The sequence below is a fragment of the Panthera uncia genome (assembly GCF_023721935.1).
Source record: "Panthera uncia isolate 11264 chromosome B3 unlocalized genomic scaffold, Puncia_PCG_1.0 HiC_scaffold_1, whole genome shotgun sequence".
NCBI lineage: Eukaryota > Metazoa > Chordata > Mammalia > Carnivora > Felidae > Panthera > Panthera uncia.
Window position 1 is genome coordinate 13,157,276 of NW_026057582.1, and position 18,972 is coordinate 13,176,247.

General features: G+C 45.7%; 1 protein-coding gene across 2 annotated transcripts in view; it reads left to right on the forward strand.

Annotated features, from left to right (window-relative positions):
* The window catches only part of NRDE2 (NRDE-2, necessary for RNA interference, domain containing), a 56,320-nt gene that overhangs the window by 15,598 nt on the left and 21,750 nt on the right, over nucleotides 1-18,972 (forward strand). For both annotated transcript variants that reach the window (XM_049612328.1, XM_049612329.1), the window contains exons 3-8: nucleotides 401-631; nucleotides 3,556-3,705; nucleotides 9,523-9,973; nucleotides 10,815-11,220; nucleotides 13,351-13,484; nucleotides 15,859-15,979. In XM_049612328.1, coding sequence (XP_049468285.1) covers nucleotides 401-631; nucleotides 3,556-3,705; nucleotides 9,523-9,973; nucleotides 10,815-11,220; nucleotides 13,351-13,484; nucleotides 15,859-15,979 — 1,493 coding nt within the window. The remainder of the gene's footprint in view (nucleotides 1-400; nucleotides 632-3,555; nucleotides 3,706-9,522; nucleotides 9,974-10,814; nucleotides 11,221-13,350; nucleotides 13,485-15,858; nucleotides 15,980-18,972) is intronic.

Sequence of the window (18,972 nt, forward strand, 5' to 3'; positions counted from 1 at the left end):
TCATCATTAAGGACATATTGCCTTAATATGTAGGACTGAAAATAAACCTTTTGTAATGTCATTTAAAAAATACTATATTTGATAAAATGACTGGTAGATTACTTTCCTTTAAAAATGTATAGATGTGGGGCACCTGGGTGGCTCCATCAGTTGAGCGTCCAGCTGCGGCTCAGGTCATGATCTTGCGGTTCATGAGTTTGAGCCCCACATCTAGGTTTAGAAACTGTTGAAATTAGAATTTCTTCACCTACTGTTGTTTTAGGTCCAACTCTTAAGTCCTTAAGGGGAGCTGTGACCCAGGAAGGCACTGCAGAGTTCCCTTTTACATATTTGCTTATTGACATAGTCTTCTTTCTAACTCTCTTTTGAAAATTATTCTGATGTTGATTTTCCCCAACAGGAGCCCTCTGAAATCAGAGCCTTCGGATGAAAGTGACACTAACAAAAAGCCCAAACAAACAAGCAGAAAAAAGAAGAAAGAGAAAAAGAAGAAAAGGAAGCATCACCACAAGAAAACTAGGAGAAAACACGGGCAGTCCAGTAGCAGTGGGTCTGAGCCAGATAGTGATTCTGAAAAGGATAAAACTTCCAGAAGCATTAGAGACGGTAAAAAGGAATCCGAGAAACCAAAGTAGGTTTTCTGTTCGTAAATACCTATGACTTCAAAGTTTGAATTTTTCCCTTCAGTTGTTGCCACAAATTAGACGTTTGAATGCCTGGTTAGCCACTTAGTCAAATGGAGTCCAAAAGACTCCAAAGAGAGCTCTACCATTAGGTTAGCATTTAGAAGAAAAGTTTCATTAAAAAAAATTAGAGTCGTGATTTTATTTGAGAAAAGTTATTGAGACACAGTAATGGTTGTGTCAAAATCTGATTCAGACAAAAAGTCTTTGGGGTTTTTGAAAGATGGCGGAGGGGCCACGCACAGCCTGGGAATATGAGCCACTTTCCTGCGTCGCGTAGGGTCCCATCTGGGAGGGGCTGTTGGCCCCCACACTTCCGATCGCTCGCATCACCCCCACGTGTGCTCGCACACACACACACACACACACACACACACACACACACACACACTCTTTGGTTGAGGTTAATGTAGCACTTCATCGCTGCCTTTGTCCTTTTCTCCACATTTATTTAGAACCCCTGTTGAAAGTGTGGACCAGCTCGTGACCACAGTGTCTCCCTTCCTGGGGGCTTTACTCCTCCCCACATTTTGCTCCACTGTCTGCCGTGAGCGTGTTGCTCACATTGTCCCACAGCGCGGCGGCTGCACAGGTGCTCACAGCTCCTCTCTGCCTTGTCTCCTGGCCTCCCGCACAGGGAGGTACTTTTCCCTGTGGTGCCTGCGACAGGTGGCGTGTGGTGAAACTACCTGAATGATTTCTCACTTCACTTTTTTCTTTCCTTTGTTCATATGGGCTAGAAGAGAGAAAATTTAAGACATACTTAAAAAAAAAAAATGCAGTGCTCTTAAGAAGTTTTGACTCTTAGGATGATTTGCTTTCATCATATGCTTAGAAGTCTCACTGATGGTCAGTGAGAGCTCTGTGTTGGAGTAAGTCTGGACTCTGGCCCATAGAGTTGCCATCAGACAGGCAGACGCTGCCATCTTCCTGGGTCCTTCTGCCATCAGACCGTGGAGAACGTTGCAGGCCTCCGTGGCTCAGAAGACACAGATTGATTTAGCTCTCTCTGTGTCTCAGGTGCTATACCTGTAATCCACGTTTGCTCTAGGAGGGAAGAATAAGGGAATCCAGCAAAAGGGCTCTGAATTTGACTGAATTTCTGTGGGCAGGAATCACTCCCGTCTTGCTTGCCATTGTGTTCTCTCAGCGCTTGGCACAGGGCCTGGTACGTAGTAAGCGCTCAATACAGTTTTGTTACGTGAATGAGTGAATTACTGATATTTTTGCTTTCAGTATGTCTTCAAAGAAAAATACATTAATCATCGTTTCTTCTGAAAACTCACCGTTAGCTACCTGTCCTTTTTTTTCCTACCATCGAGGAAAGTGAATTTTAAAGGATTTCTTGAACCCACACAGGAACTACTGTTCGAACTTGAAAGGTAGTTATTTTCAGCCTGTGCTTAATCACATCGGAGGTGATCTTTACAGCCTCTTGATACTTCTGTGATCCAAATGGCATTTTTAAGTTCACTGATACTTTGCAGAATATCCCCATTAAGATCAAAATCGATTGTTGCTCTCTTATTTTCTCCATCTGAACTTCTGTAGCTTCTCCCTGGGAAGATGGCCTGGAGGAACTGTTTCCATAGAGACAAGGAATAAGATACTGATGCGTTGTGAGAGTATTTCCAGGATGTGGGGAAAGTAGCTTCTCAGGGGTATAGTATACCACACGGGACTCTATTTCGGGGTGATCAAGGGGCCACTTCCCCCAAGGCGACAGCTTCGCCTGGACCTTTGTTTCCTAGGGTGACCTCTTCATCTTCAGGTGAGGCAGACCCTTCCCTGCTCACAGCCGAGTCCTCATCCTCCTTCTTGACCTCAGTACCTGATAGGGGATGGATCAGACCTTGTCTCCTCCCCGGGAGTGGTCTGCAGCACCCCCCCCCCCCCCTTTCCATTTCTTTCTGGAATGCATACACCTCATTCCTTCCCTTTGCTGCCCCTTCCGGTGTTTGTCAACAGAAAACCCTCCGGGTGTTCCAGAGGGGACTATGTTAAAAATCGCTGTGTGTTGTGACCCGAGATGCTGTCATTCAGGAAATACTGATTGAAACCTACTCTGTGTCCCTGAAATGCCATTCCTTTGTATTCCCAGCCAAGAATGATTTAGAAGCCTTTAGAGTCGTTATTTCTCTCTGGGCAGAGCCAGACAGCAAAGAGAGCAAAGGTAATGCTGTTGCGACTCTGCCCTGGCAGCCTCTTGTGTGTCAGCAGCATTATGAGCTGATCTTCAGAGCAGGGAGGATGTTAGATGCCAGAAAGACTTGCCCTCGCTCTCATTTGATTCCATGCGCATCTTGGCAGGAAGTCTGCCCACTCTCTAGTTGGTTCTGGGGGTACCGAAGGGTCTCGTCTCACAGTGGACTCTCTCTGCCCTTTTGTAAGGGGGGTCAGCACACAAGGCCGAGGCACCGTCCACAGAGCCCAGCTGTCCAAACAAGACAGCCCGAGCCTCAGTGATGTCTGAGACTGACCCATTGAGAGCTGCAGCTTTGCTGTTGTTGCCAAGATTCGGCTAGAATAACCGGAGCGCTTTTGGATGAGTTAGGCTAAGCAAGGGCAGCCCACTTGTTTACCACATATGCTCGAAATTCTAGTTACAGTCATTTAATGGAATACTTGAACAGCTATGTCAGGTTAATTTCTGAGGTAGGCTGACTTCTTGGTAAGATGCCACTTAGCGTTGACAGTTTTTGCTTTATATTTTAAAGTTTTTTCCATCTTTGTGACACATGCACCTTTCAGTTTATGCATTTAAGCACTTTGATGCCGTGCGGCGTTTGAAATGTTTACCTTCCATACTTCTGAAAAGGTGGGCCGTGTAACTAGATGTCCCTTTTGTGCTTCACTTTCCTCTGCCCCACAGCCGAGAAGGGAACGCCGTCGCTGATACTGGGCACCACTGCATCTGGCTTGAGGACGTTCAGGCTCTCACAGGGGAAACCTTCAGAACAGATAAGAAACCGGACCCTGCAAACTGGGAGTACAAGTCTCTCTACCGAGGAGATATAGCAAGGTATCGGTCATGGTGTCTTTCCTGATTTTCACTGGTGGGAAGTAACTTGTCTCCCCCCGCCCCCCTTGAGCCCTCTCTGCATCGTCTCTGTCTGCTCCCATCCCTTCTAGATTCCGGGGGGTGGCCCCCATTGCCGAGGTATTGACATATGTGTCTTATCTCTCACATTCTGAAATGAAAGCTTAAACCTTGAGGTCAGGATCCAGGTCTCCTTTGTAATAGGTTTTTAGTAAATATTTGTTGAACGAGTTACTCTACAAATACCTTGAAGTAAGTAATTGTGACAAACTATCCAGAAACCATTTGGTCTGATCTGTATGCCATTTTTTTTTTTTTTTTAATGTTTGTTTTTGAGAGAGCGAGAGACAGAGGGTGAGCAGGGGAGGGGCAGAGAGAGAGGGAGACACAATCCGAAGCAGGCTCCAGGCTCTGAGCTGTCAGCACAGAGCCCGACGCGGGGCTCGGACCCACAAACCATGAGATTGTGACCTGAGCTGAAGTTGGACTCTGAACTGATTGAGCCACCCAGGTGCCCCTGATCTATAAGTTATGGAGACTGTTATTTCTCTCTCCCCGACGTAAGCCGTTTAAAAAAAAAGACATTAAATAGTAACGACTTTTTCAAAACGTTTGCAGTGTACATCACCAGATAAAAAATGGGTGATGGTATTTGCTTCAGTAATTAGTTCATTAAACTTTTCTAGCCTGCCAATCAAAAATATTTAAATGCTTCTTAAATCCCTTAGACACTTAGTAGTTGTAGGACACTGTCGGGACACAAAGAACAGTGACACCCAATCTCTGTTCCCAAACAGCTTACAGGTAATGAAAATTGAAGGTAGAGAATATTGGAATATAAAGCCAAGGGGAGACCATTATCGTTCTTTATAAGCTGATTACTTTTTAAACTAAACGTCTGTTTCCATTACTTTGCTGCACCTCCCAATTTTCATGGTTGCCATTCATCATGACGTTATTCCTCACCACATAAGTGATTCCAACAAAGATTTCCTTTATGATGTGTTTATATCCATAAGATTTTAGTGCATATTTATAGCTGCATACTGTCATGTCTGAGAGGCATGACGTTCATATATTCATATATTTGTATTCATATATTTTTGAGTTATTTTCCTGCTCCTCAAAGTCTTGTTAGATTTTCCACGCCACAGATGTGGGAGGACCCAGCCAAAGATGGGGAGGCCAGCACGCACCGGCCCAGCCTGCTCTTTCACTCCCGTTAGCCTGTCTGACTCTCCAGCTGCTGTGTAAGGAGGGCCGCACTCTTCTTTTCCGAACGAGGAAAGCAACCTCAGACAGGTTACGTAGCCTCCGGAGATCATACTGCCTAGAAGCGGCTTTTTTGGGAACCTGTGTTCCTCGAACCAGTAATGTTCTTTTGCTGTCCCCAAGTAAAGATGGGCCTGGTTGTCTGGTAGGGTGTGTTCTAGATTGGGAAATGGACTTTGCCGTTTACTAATAATGGAATCCCAAGTGAATCCCTTACCCTGTCTGAGCCTCTGTGTCTTCATTTGTTAACTCCTGCTGGGTCTTGCACTCAGATATCAGAGATAATGGATATGAATTAGAAATCGGTTTGCAAAAATAAAGAGGCATTATTTATTAATAGATGAAAAGGGAAGAGTATTCACAGTGAGTGGCTCTTAAATCTGTGCTAATGAACGGCCCAGATCTTAGGAAGAGAGTAATGAGACAAGTATATTCATTTGAATTGCAAAGATACTATGGGAAGGGCTTGGGCATTGGTGTTATTTTCCAGTTAATTCCTAAAGTTTAGGGGAGGTAAGTCTTGACCGGATTAATGGCTGTACAGCTGTTAAATGTCCAGATCTCGGAAGGTATTGATCCCACAGCATTGTGAGTTGGTCAGAGAACGGGGTGTTTAGTCAGGCTGTGAATTTTCACACTTAGGGGCAGTGACAACTCAGGAGCATTGAGAGGACTTGGCTAGCACTGTCCTGTGAGGACCAGATGAGGGCTTGTGGGTATTTGGCTTGTGACAGCAGCATGGTCACTGTCTTTTAAGCTTTGCTGGACCGTCTTTGGAAGGTGGGTTGGCAACGTTCTGTGTAACTTGGGAAGGCAGAGCCAGGACCAATGAGTGGAAGTTCCAGAAAGATTGGGCTCAGTATCAGAGCAAATTTTCTCATCGTGGGAGCATCCCAGCAGTGACCTGGTGTGTGTTAGAGTATTGTAGTGAACGGGACCTAGGGTTTGTGTATAAGAGTCAGAATTACCTTCGGAAAATGCCTTAGGACTAACATCCTGGCTGTCAGTGAAGTTCAGCTCAGTTTTAATCCATTTTTGGAATGGATTGTTTCTTTGGCTGTATACCAGATGAAATAGTTGGCTTATGTTTAAGAGCCAAGTCTTATAAAATAATAATAACTTAAACTTATCTAGTCCTTATTATATGGCTAAGGACTTCAAATTTATAAACTTTTTTGATCGTCCCTGCTGTTCTATGACATGGGTACCATTATTTCCGTTTCACAGATGAGGAAACTGAGGCACAGACAGGTTTTTGGTTTTTGTTTGAAATAGCTTGGTCAGGGTCATCTTGTTAGTAAATGGTGGGGTTGGAATGTGGACCCAGGTGACTGCCACCATGAGAGCCATGTGTGAATTGAAGTCACTGAAAGAAAGGCAAATTTATTATTGCACAGCTCACTCTGGGACTCAGAGCCACTCAGTGGATTCAGGGCAGAATTATATGCTTGATTTAAATATATTCTTTTCCCATACCCTGTCCCTTTTTCTTTTCTTTCTTCCCTTCTCTTCCCTTCCCATCCCTTCCCTTTTCCTTATAGCTGAATTCATTTAAATTAAATGTCCATTGATATCCTTCACTGAATCTCCAATAATTCCTTCTGGAATTATTCAGGTAAGACCAGCTGACTATTTGATAAGGATTTTACAGGAAACATGCCTTCCTTTGGAGGAATATTGCATTAAATTACATCCTAGGTTTTGCCCAATTAAGATTCTATGACAAGTGATAAATTAGATAAAACCCAAATAGAAGGACGTTAACTTAAATGAGGGCTTACCCCTCCAGTGGGCCAATTTAAAGCTTTACAATAAAAATGATATTTGCTAAAACTAATGGTGTGGCAAAGTGCTTAAAGTAGGGAGGAAAGCCTGAAGCCATAATATCAACTATTTTTAACATTTATTTATTTTTGAGAGACAGAGCATGAGCAGGGGAGGGGCAGAGAGAGAAGAAGACACAGAATCCGAAGCAGGCTCCAGGCTCTGAGCTGTCAGCACAGAGCCCTACACGGGCCTCGAACCCACAAGCCTTGAGATGATGACCTGAGCCGAAGTCGGACGCTTAACCGACTGAGCCTCCCAGATGCCCCTAATATCAACTATTTTTTTTATAAATTATTATTATTATTTTTACATTTATTTTGTTTTTGAGAGACAGAGACAGAATGTGAGCAGGGGAGGGGCAGAGAGAGAGGGAGACACAGAATCAGAAGCAGGCTCCAGGCTCCGAGCTGTCAGCACAGAGCCCGACACAGGGCTCGAACCCACGAACTGTGAGATCATGACCTGAGCCAAAGTCGGATGCTTAACCGACAGAGCCTCCCAGATGCCCCTAACATCAACTATTTTTAAAACTATTTTCACATATCTGAAAGTAGGCACTTGATATATATCAGTAAGATTCTTTTTTTTCTCCTTTATCATTTTCATCTGTTATAAAGTGCAGCTCTTAAAATCGGTTTTACAAAATGCACTTTAACGTCAGAAAACTCTGTAAACATTTTTCAAGAGATTATGTGAATGTCGTAATACCGTTCATTTTTAGTGAAAACAAAATAGTCATGAAGGGGAGACCTTAAAATTGTTTTGACCACTATATGGACTAGGCTGGGGAGAGACCGTCAGGAAGTAACCTAGGAGGAGCCAGGGGAGACGATAAAGAGAACGGGCGTGTGTGAGCGGTGAGGGAGGCTTCACAGGCACCTGTTGACTATGGGGAGGCAAAGGAGCTGCTGGGCCTCGACCAGGAGATGGTGGAGACAGATTTTTCTGGAAGAGGACAGTAGACAGCGGCAGCTCTCTCCTCCTCATGCCGCTCCCCACAGCATTATGTTAACGAAAATTAAAAAAAAAAAAAAAAAATACAGCACCAGTTGAAAGAAGCTCGTATTCCCACCCTCTGTGTTCTGCCATTAACATCTTGCTGCCCTTGCCTGATCACATATTTATCTGTTCATCCGTCCTCTAACCCACCTTGTTCATTTGATGCCAGCATCAGTATGCTGCCCCCTCCATGCTTCAGAATGCATGTCATTAACTAGCATTCAAGATTTGTTTCATTTTTTTCTTTTGACTTAAAATTTGCATACAGTGTAACACACAAATCTTCATGATACACCTGTATAACCCAGCCCCCTATGAAAATATAGAACATTAATGTGACCCCGGAATGTCTCCTCATGCTCTTTTCCATTCAGTCCACTCCCCATCTCCCCAGGGGCAGTTGCTGTTCTGATTTTTTCCCCATCATTAACTAGTGTTGCCTGTTCTGGAATTCCGTCTAAATGAAATCATGGAGTCTGCACCCTTTCGTGTCTGGCTCCTTTCACTCAGTGTGATGTTTCGGAGATTCAGCCACATTGTGGCATTTATCAGTACTTCGTTGCTTTTCGCTGCCGGTCGTCTTCTGTTGTGTGGCCATACCGTTGTTTATCTGTTCTTTCATTGCTGAGCGTCTGGACTCTGCAGTATTTGGCTGTTATGAATAGAGCCACTGAGAATATTTGAGCACAAGTCTTTGTGTAGAAATGCAGTTTCCTTTTTCTTGGGTGAATACCTAAAATAGAATCGCTGGGTCACAGTTGGTAAGTCTAAGTTTAGTTTACAGACCTTTCCCCGAAGTGATTGTACCAACTCACATTCTCACTAACAGCACATGAGAGTCAGTGTTTAATTTTAGCAGTTCTGATGGGTATGCTGTGTATCTCGTAGTTTTAACTTGCGTTTCCGTCATGACTAATGGTGTTGAGCAGTTCTGCGTGTGCTTATTGGCCATTCGTGTCCTCTTTGGTGAATTCCTTCCAGATCTTTTGCCCATTTTTCACTTGACTGTTTGTATAACATGCGTACAGAAAAGTGCACACTTTCCCTTAGCTTTTGTGCAGATACTCGGTGGTCCTGTGTTTGTAATTCTGGGGACACCTACATGTCCCATAAAAGCATTTTAGAACCCAGACTTTTTTCCCCTAGAGTAGAAACTAGCCAAATGTAACTTTGTCCAACATACTTTTGTTTCAGGACTAAAACTACAATTTTAGCCCTCTCCATTTTCTTCTTAAGTGGAGATGCAGGACCACATTGAAGAAAAGGGACTGGTCTAGGAGACAGATGACACATTATCACTCAGGGTTTCAGTGTCCTTAGCAATAGTGTAAAAGGGGATGAGGATTTCTCCCTTGCCTGGGTATGTATGATTGTGATGATCGATGACAAAACGTGTGGGGCAGTACTTTACAAAGCTCCAGGAAAATAGAAATTACTAGAATCTGGAGGACAGGCATGATCTTAAATTCATGAGATGTTAACAAAGAATTGAAGTGTTTAGGGGAATAAGTCAAACACAGAAAAAGTTAATTGCTAATTCTCATATTTCTCTAAATAGAAACAGTTTGAAGGTGAGGTGAATTTGAATACATGCAGTTAACTTGTCTAACGAGAGCTGAGGTCTGCTGAGCTGAGCCTTCGCCTGTGCAGAGGCCGTGCACATAACGCCCTCGGTGTCTTCTTTTCTTTTTCAAATATAAGATACAAGAGGAAAGGAGACTCCTGCCTTGGCATTAACCCTAAGAAGCAGTGCATATCCTGGGAGGGGGCTGCCACAGAAAAGAAGCACTCACACAAGCATGTCGAGCGCTATTTCACGAAGAAGAGCGTGGGACTGATGAACATTGACGGAGTCGCCGTTGGCGGTAAAACCGAACCTCCCTCATCTGAGCCGGTCTCATTTATCCCAGTGAAGGGCTCCGATGATGTGGCTCCTCCTGTTACGACCTGGTTGAACCCTCTGGGGATTTATGATCAGTCCACCACGCAGTGGTTACAAGGACAGGGTCCTTCAGAGCAAGAATCAAAGCAGCCAGACTCACAGACAGACAGAGAGCATGCCCTGCTCAAGGCCAAGGTGGAGGAGTTTAACAGGAGAGTTCGGGAGAATCCCTGGGATATTCAGCTGTGGATGGCATTTGTTGCTTTTCAGGTAAGTGTCGCCGTCCCAGTTCTCTTACCGGAGTGACTGTCCTAGTTTGGGGAAAACAGATTTGCTGTGCTGAGGTTTTCGAGCCCCTGGGAGGAACCCTGGCACTGGGTGTTTGAGGATGATTAGACTGGAGCCCTCGCCCTGAACTTGGTCAGACTGAATAAATGCAGTGTGGGGTAGCGCGTGCTTCCGGGCAGAACTTGGGGGTAGGATGAGGGAGTGACCTGCTACTAGGGAGTGAGAAAGGGCTTCCAGAAGAAGGTGAAATCTGACCCGAATCTGGAAAGAAGAGTAGACGTTCACCAGGCAGGGAGATGTACCCGTGAGGTATAGACAGCGTGCAAAACACGCAGAATCCAGGGGGAGAAGGTGGTGTTCGCACCATTCCCTGGTCAGAGCTGTGCTGCTCCCGTCCCAAAGTACATGGCTTTGTGTTCGTCCTACTTCTCTGTTGCTGAACCACGTGTACAATTATCCTGTTTTGCCTCACATTTGGCTGTTTTATTGGTAAAGTTGGCTCTTGGGAAGCAGTTTCCAAGATACTGAACCCTGGCTATTGATACGTGATCGAAGTTTGAAATGGCAGAACGTAGACAGGGAAATAAATGCAAGATCAAACGTATCAGGTGGCACAGGTGCCCCAGTAGCAGAGTTTCCACTCAAAACAAAAACAAAACAAAACACTGATAAATGCTTATCAAGAAAGCAGGACTAATGATTGATTCTGAGAGGTGACGGGCGGTGCGGCCCGGAAGGGCTGTGAGCGTCTCTGTCCCGGCGGTGAGCGTTTGAGGCTCCCCACTGCCGTTCGTATTTGTTAACTTGATGTTTTTGTCTGGAGGACGAGGTCATGAAGAGCCCTGGCCTGTATGCCATCGAGGAAGGAGAGCAGGAAAAGCGGAAGCGGTCTCTGAGGCTCGTTCTGGAGAAGAAGCTGGCCATCCTGGAACGGGCCATCGAAAGCAACCAGAGCAGCGTGGACCTGAAACTCGCCAAGCTGAAGCTCTGCTCCGAGTTCTGGGAGCCCTCCGCCCTGGCCAAAGAGTGGCAGAAACTGATCTTTCTGCATCCCAACGATACAGCCCTGTGGCAGAAATACCTTTTATTTTGCCAGAGCCAGTTTAGCACCTTTACGGTGTCAAAAATTCACGGTCTGTACGGCAAGTGCTTGAGCACCTTGTCTGCCGTGAAGGATGGCAGCATCTTATCGCACCCCGCCCTGCCGGGGACCGAGGACGCCATGTTTGGTAAGAAGCCGAGGACCAGATCCCTTTGTCCGGGGGGAGCTCTCCTTTCTTTCGGCTTTCATCAGAAATGAACATTTAGTTTTGCTTTACTTTAGAAGTGTCGACACGGATAGAACTGATTTAAACAAAAAAGTATTGGAATTCCTTGTGATTACCACAGATGTTCCCCTTTCCAGCTTCTTGGTCGGGGGTGGGGGTGGTGGGGTGGGCATTAGAGCCAGTAAAGTTAGAGAAGTATCACTGGTCTGGAAGTTCCAGCCTTTTTGCTTATTAACCGAGGAAACCTAGAGAAGTCTGGAATGTTCTGGCTGTCCGTGACCTTCTCTGTGGAGGTGCTGGTCTGGCCGTCTCCCCCGTTCTAGGATCTCAGGCTGTGGTGTTCAGGGGGAAGCCCAAGTTGACTGGAGGTCGTTGTGTAAAGGCAGTTCTTTTTTTTTTTTTTTCTTTTTTAATCTTTATTTGAGAGAGAGAGAGAGGAACAGAGGGAGAGGGAGACACAGAATCTGAAGCAGGCTCCAGGCTCTGAGCTGTCAGCACAGAGCCCGACGCGAGGCTCAAACCCAAGAACTGCCGAGTTCATGGAATTCATGACCTGAGCTGAAGTTGGATGCTTAACCGACTGAGCCACCCAGGCGCTCCCCTCTTTTTAATGTTTATTTTTGAGAGAGAGAGACAGAGTGTGAGTGGGGGGAGGGGCAGATAGGGGGGAGACAGAATCGGAAGCAGGCTCCAGGCTCCGAGCTGTCAGCCCAGAGCCCAACACAGGGCTTGAACCCACAAACTGCGAGATCATGACCTGAGCCGAAGTCGGACGCTAAACCGACTGAGCCACCCAGGCGCCCCTGCATAGCAGCAGCTCTTACTTTACTGTTAACAGTTCTGGTGTGTCCCACAGGAGGCTAGAATATAAACTACATCCACTAGTGAGCTACTGAAGGCAGCATGTGAAGCAGGAGCTGGAGAATATCACTCTTGACTCGAACCCTGGGTTTGCCCTTCCCTGGTGACCTTGCCTGTTCCTGAACCTGGTTGAGTGCCAGTTTCTCCCTCAGCACCAGTGGTACAGTACTTGTTTGGGAGGGTTATTGAGCACATTACCTGCACATTGCCTGAGACAGCTCAGTGTGTGGCACACAGCAGGCATTTATTTGATCAAAACCTTGCTATTTCTGTTACCTTCCAAAGATAGAAATATATTGCTCCAGAAATAGTAAGCACTTGCCACGCTGACATAGAGTCTCATGTTTGATACTGTTCGCGGTATATGCTCATATAGCTTAATAGTATCTAGTAAATGGAGTTGTACCACAGTTGAGACAAACCAACGTCTTCGAACATGGAACCCTGATTTGCTTACAGCTGACTCTGTAGAGATGATGAACGCTGCCGATGGTTACTGCCATCTAGCTTTCAGCACACTTCTCTGCTTTCTGATGACAATCTACATCATCCTTTCCCGAGAATTTTTCGTGGCATAATGAGCTTTGAATATTTGATTAACTGGTCAGACCAACCTTTTGCCTTCTTTTCCTATAACATATGTAGTTTTTGTCAGTATTTGTATTCCACAATGATTTCAAAAAAAAATTGGGATAAATGTACATCATTTGATTACAGTACCATTGTGAATCCTTTTAATAAGGACATGTGTTATTACGGCTTTGAAATTACCACAATAACTAAATTTGGAGAAAAGATATTCTTGGCGTGGAAATGCACATTTTTGTTTATTTTTTATTTATTTTTAGAAAGAGTGTGGGTGAGTGTGCACAAGGAGGGTAGGGGGCGGGGGGAGAGGGGAAGAGGGGCAGGGGGAAGGGCATAGGGTGACGAGAGAGAGAGAGAGAGAAAGAGAGAGAGAGAAGTGGAGGGAGAGAGAGAGAGGGAGGGAGGGAAGGAGGAAGAGAGGGAGGGAGGGAAGGAGAGAATATCTCAAGCAGGTTCCATGCTGAGCACAGAGCCCGATGTGGGGCCCGATCCCATGACCCTGGGATCATGACCTGAGCCAAAATCAAGAGTCGGAGACAACCGACTGAGCTACCCAGGAGCCCCAGAATGCATGCTTTAGAAGCTGTGTTCTTTCCCTTTGATGCTGTTAACCAGGAGTCTCCCTTCTCTCCCCGTTTTCAGGTCTCTTTCTTCAGCAATGCCACTTCCTGCGGCAGGCTGGTCACTCTGAGAAGGCGGTCTCTCTGTTCCAGGCCATGGTCGACTTCACCTTCTTCAAACCCGACAGTGTGAAAGACCTGCCCACCAAAGGACAGGTGGGGGTTCTGGTTGCGTGACCCACCTCCCTCTCTCCTCCCTCTCCCGTTCTTCTCTCTTCTGGGGGCAAGTGTGGATCCTGGGACATGGTACTGGTATTTTTCAAATATCCTGTCCTCCTTTGTATCAGTCTTGCTGAGAATTACTTTTCAGAGTGTTGTGGTGATCCAAGGAAAATTCCATAATGAAGGTGGTGAAACATGGAGAGATGAAGGATTCCCCCCCCATATAAAGACTCACCATGTCCCCCCTTTTTTCTTAGGAGCTTTGTTTCAGTGCTCATTGTCCTTACCAGGCAGAGAAACAATTGTTACGCCTCTGAAGTCACATCTTACTCTGTCCTACCTTCGTGCATTTGAAATTTGGTCTTACGTCATTTCCCCAGTTAACATTTCCACCACCTAAGATCTTCGTGGGAATTGCAAACGCTGTTACTTGGTGGTGGTTTATCAACACACGTCCTAATGGGGGACCTGTTATCATTTAGGTGACACATGAACGTTGCCCATATTTGTGATGTTGAAGCAGTAAAAACATCCTACCACAGAGCCGTATAAGAAAGCCTTCCTTTCCCTTTTTCCTTGGAAGAAATCTCAGTTTCCTGCTTTGCGAAGGGGCTCTGGTGGAAGATGGGTAGGATAGCTGAATTTATGGTGAACTTAAACAGAGGTCTTGAGAGGCTGAGGTCTCCATCTTGTGGAATGTCCGTGAATTGCATTTGAAGACTATTTTTATCATCATTATTTTGATCTGTTTTTTCCTAGGCAAAATTGGGTTAAAGAATATTGCTTAATATTAGTATAACTGATTAGCAGTATGATAAGCCAGATAACAACATTATTTTAAGACATGCTTTGCTATTTTAGGAATATGGCGTGCCGTAGACATGAGTCTTAGCTGACTACGGGGCACAGGGTGTGTGCTTGTGGGGGCAGGATCGGAATGGCCCTCATCGCCGCCCTTTGCTGACACTCGCTGTCTGTGATGAGGACAGCGACTTGTGGGGAGGGCCCTGCCCGGGACTGTGAAGCATCAAGAGCCACTCGCCCAGAGTGTCCACTGTTGCACACTCTGGAGATTTTAAATATTAGTAGCACATGTAGTCTCAAAGCACTTGCAAGGCAACTTTGAAATAAGGCTTTTTCTTTGATGACGTACCATATCTTTATAACTGAGAGACATCGTTACCATACACGGCATAACATCAAAGAAGCAGAGTCTGGTCTGTTTCAATGGGATGAATAAATTGGTTATAACCGTCACAGTTAAAAAAAAAGATACACTTCTTTTTCTTGAGTGACTTTCTTCGATCCCTCCTGGAAGAACAAGACCCGTGGAGAGGGGGGTGGTCTTCCCAGCTCCCCTTCCCGAGGCGGCTGACGGGCCCTCGGTGCGGGGACCCAGCCCTCTTCCCGGTGTGTGTGGTGCTCCTCCAGGCTCAGGCTGGACAGTCCTGCAGCTCCTGGGCCATGGACCACCTCGTCCTCTTCAAAATGTTTCTTATAAAAGCTTCTATTGAGCAAGTCGTTGGTTCACTTTTAAAGTCCTTATTGTCAGCTGATGAGACGATTGCTCTCCTGTTCGTGGCTGTGATCACTTCTCTTCCACGGGGAATTACTGCACTGAACTGGGGTCCACACACAGCGGACCTAATGCCCCTAACGCATGAGAGCTGAGGTGTGATCCCAGGGCCTGGCTTTAACATGCAGGCCATTTTCTTCACCGGATGCCTGCCACGTGCCATTCTCTGCCGACAAGCGTTTATTGAGTCCCTACTATGTATTGGGCACTGTGCCAGTTAGGAACACAGAGTTGAGAGGTCATGCCATCAGGAGCTCCCAGGCTGTCCTGTTGAAACTGAATCAATCCCCTTCCCCACAGAAGGTCTGGAAAGCAACATGATTTCAGGTATTCAGGGGCCCAGTGGCTTTAAGGGAACTGGCAGGGTCACTGTCCCCAGTTAGACTGTTCTACAGCAGGGTCAGAGCTGGGAAACCGTTCCTCTCCCACTCCGCTGGAGGCCCTTCTCGGTGACCACGGCTGGTCTTTTTGTCACTGGTTCTCAGAAGTGGTAGCTTGTCACTTTTTGCCGTATTGTGTTCGTTGTAAGTCACTGGGTCCAGCCCATGCTCAGGGGTGTGAATGCCACAGGGCAGGGGTCAGGGTCCTGGGGGGCTATTTTGGAGGCTGCCCACCACACTACGTAATTATTTTTTTCTTATTTTGGGGATGTATCCCATATCTACTAGGACGACTGATGGCGAGCAAGATTTCTGCCATAAGCCCCTCTTACGCCAGTCAGAACGCGCTCTGCTCAGTGACTCAGCAGTTTTGTACAACTTAGGCTAACCTCCATATTTTCAACCTGAACAGGTGGAATTCTTTGAGCCCTTCTGGGACAGTGGGGAGCCCCGGGTTGGCGAGAAGGGCGCCCGAGGCTGGAGAGCGTGGATGCACCAGCAGGAGCGGGGCGGCTGGGTGGTCATCAGTCCAGGTAAGGCGCCTCTCAGGATGCGTATGCCTCCGCCTTTTTCTTCTGGAATGTGTTTTTGTATCTTCATGATTATTTCTTTATATGTGTAAGCTGTTTATTAGTCCTGAAGAACATTGTATGTCAAAAATACATTAAGTGGTTGCGTTTGGAGAATAGACTGTCCCCTCACCCTTAGGGTCTTTCACTCAACCCCCCAGGCCTTTGGAGGGTTCGAGTTTCTTTCCAAGGGCAGTAATTTTCATTTTTCCTTTTATAAGGTTGCTCCTGAAGAAGTAATCTTGTTACTAATCCCCCCTCTCCCTGCCCCATTTAGTGTGTACGTCAGTCAGTCTTTCTCTTTCCTTGGCAGTGGACAGACCAACAAATCCTTTGACAAACACTTGCCTGTTTAGGAATACTATGAAATACTAACTGGCATTTGTGTAACTCATTCTAAGTGACCCCAAAGCACGTTCCAGATTTACACCCTAAGACACCACTGTCCAATAGAAACATAATTCAAGCCACAAAAATAACTTTACATTTTCTAAGAGCCACATTGAAAAGGTAAAATGGTGGGGCGCCTGGGTGGCTCAGTCGGTTAAGCGTCCAACTTTTGCTTTCGGCTCAGGTCATGGCCTCATGGTTTCGTGGGTTTGAGCCCCTCATCGGGCTCCATGCTGACAGTGAGAAGCCTGCTTGGGATTTCTCTCTCCCTCCCCCTCTCTCAAAAAAATAAATAAATAAACATAAAAAACTAAAAATAATAATAAAAAGGTAAAATGGTGAAATTAATGGGGATATATTTTGTTTAACCCAGTGTGTCAAAACCTTAATATTTCAACATGTAACTAATAATTTAAACATTGAGATAGTTTGCATTTTTTTTTTCATACAAGCTCTTTGAAGTCTGGTGTGTATCTTACACTTTCTAGCACATTTCAGTTCAGACTTGCCACTTCCAAGGGCCCCGTAGCCGCATGTGCACGGCTGTCATACTGGCCAGTGCAGCTCTCAGCTCCTTGGGATTTCACACCCTGGTTTTGTTGAAAGTGCAAGGGGGCCCCTCCTCACACACGTCACCCTTCTGGCCGCGGCGTCTTCACCTGAGGAACGAAAACTCTGGATTAGCCTCGGTCAGTGTGGCTGTGCAGCGCTCCAGGCTGGGCGGCCTGTCTGGCCCTTCAGGTGCCCGGAGCAGCTTTGCTGGGGGCAGTGCCGTCAGGGAAGGTCACGCTCGCTTGGCTCAGCTCCTTTGACTCTCCCGGAGTGTTCTCTCCCAAAGAGAACTGGAAACCTTCTTCAGGCTCGCCAGGGGTTCCTATATGAAGAAAAATGACCTGCAGGGCAAAATGTTTGTAGGTGTAACCCTCTTAAGCCAGTGAGTCTGCAAGACCCATGAAGGACCAGAAAATGGAAGTCTTTCTGGTGGTAACTTCTCTTTGAGTTACCAGCTCAGCATGCCTCTCTGTGTTTCGGCTGCTTTTTTGTTTTTGTTTTAATGGGCAAGACTCTTAAAGTGCATGGAATTTATGTTCTAAGGTTTACCATGTTCTGTGAGAAGAAAGAATTCTCACAGCAGTGTCCAGGGACCAAGTTAGCATTACTTCTCTGAAAAGTGCTCAAAGGCCCAACAGTTACTCATAATCAGATGTGGAGTTTGTTTTCCCAGAAAGATAATGCAAGTGGTAAAACCTTGATTTTTAATGTCAAGTTACGGACATAAGTTGGCGTTTCTGTTACGGAGAATCTTCTATTGAGTTAAATGAATTTAGTGGGACCCTTCCAGAAAACCAACAGGATCAGAAGAAAGGCTGACCGTTTCTTGTTTCCAGAAAAATGAAATGATAACTATTCTTTGTTTTTGCTTTATTTTTAAGTTTTCTTGTCCATCTTGACAAGGTCAGCATTTAGAGTGTAGTTGGTATTTATCATTGATTCTGAGGTGTTTTTTCTTCATACATCACAGCTCATTTCTTCTCTCTCACCCTCACTTTCTGTTAGTCTGTGTTGTTACGTATTTATATATGTCTTTCCAAAACCATGTAATCTTTTGAATTTCTAATGTAATAAGTTCAGGTATCTAAGTCTGATGTGTGACTCACAGGTGATTTCTCTTAATGGTGAGAAGTTTTCAGTGTGGTTAAAGGATTACCTTAAATGTAAGTCTTTAGAAGAAGGTGATAGTTAAATTTTACCTTTCTTTGATAACTCAGAAGAGTGTTTAGATAGAATATTGAGTTTATTTTATTTATTTATTAAAAAAATTTTTTTTTAACATTTTTATTTCTGAGAGACAGCATGAGTGGGGGAGGGACAGAGAGAGAGGGAGACACAGAATCCCAAGCAGGCTCCAGGCTCCGAGCCGTCAGCACAGAGCCCAATGCGGGGCTCGAACCCACAAACTGTGAGATCATGACCTGAGCCAAAGTCGGACGCTCAACCGACTGAGCCATAGATAGAATATTGAGTTTAAAATGCAAATGTAGAGGGGCGCCTGGGTGGCTTAGTTGGTTGAGCATCTGACTTGGGCTCAGGTCATGATCTCACGGTTTGTGAGTTCAAGCCCCACATTGGGCTCTGTGCTGATAGTGTAGAGCCTGTTTGGGATTCTCTCTCTCTCTCTCTCTCTCTCTCTCTCTCTCTCTCTCTCCCTCCCTCCCTCCCTCCCTCCCTCCCTCCCTCCCCATCCTCCACTCGCACTCTTTCTCTCAGAATAAATAAATAAACTTTAAAATGCTAATGTACACGTCATGCCTTTAAATTCTCTGGAGTTCTTGTTACTCATTTATTTTGAAATAGAGATTCACAGGAAGTTGGAAAATACACAGGGAGGTTTTGTGCCCCCTCCCCCCGCCCTAGGGCCCACCAGCGACTGTGCAGTCGCACAGCCTGGAAATGACCCTGGAAATGTCTCCTGTGTGCGTGCGCGCGTGTGTGAGTGCCCGTGCGCACCCGCGCATCTCATGGCTTGACGAGCTCTCATTTGCTTGCGTGCTTGGTGCTGTGCAGCC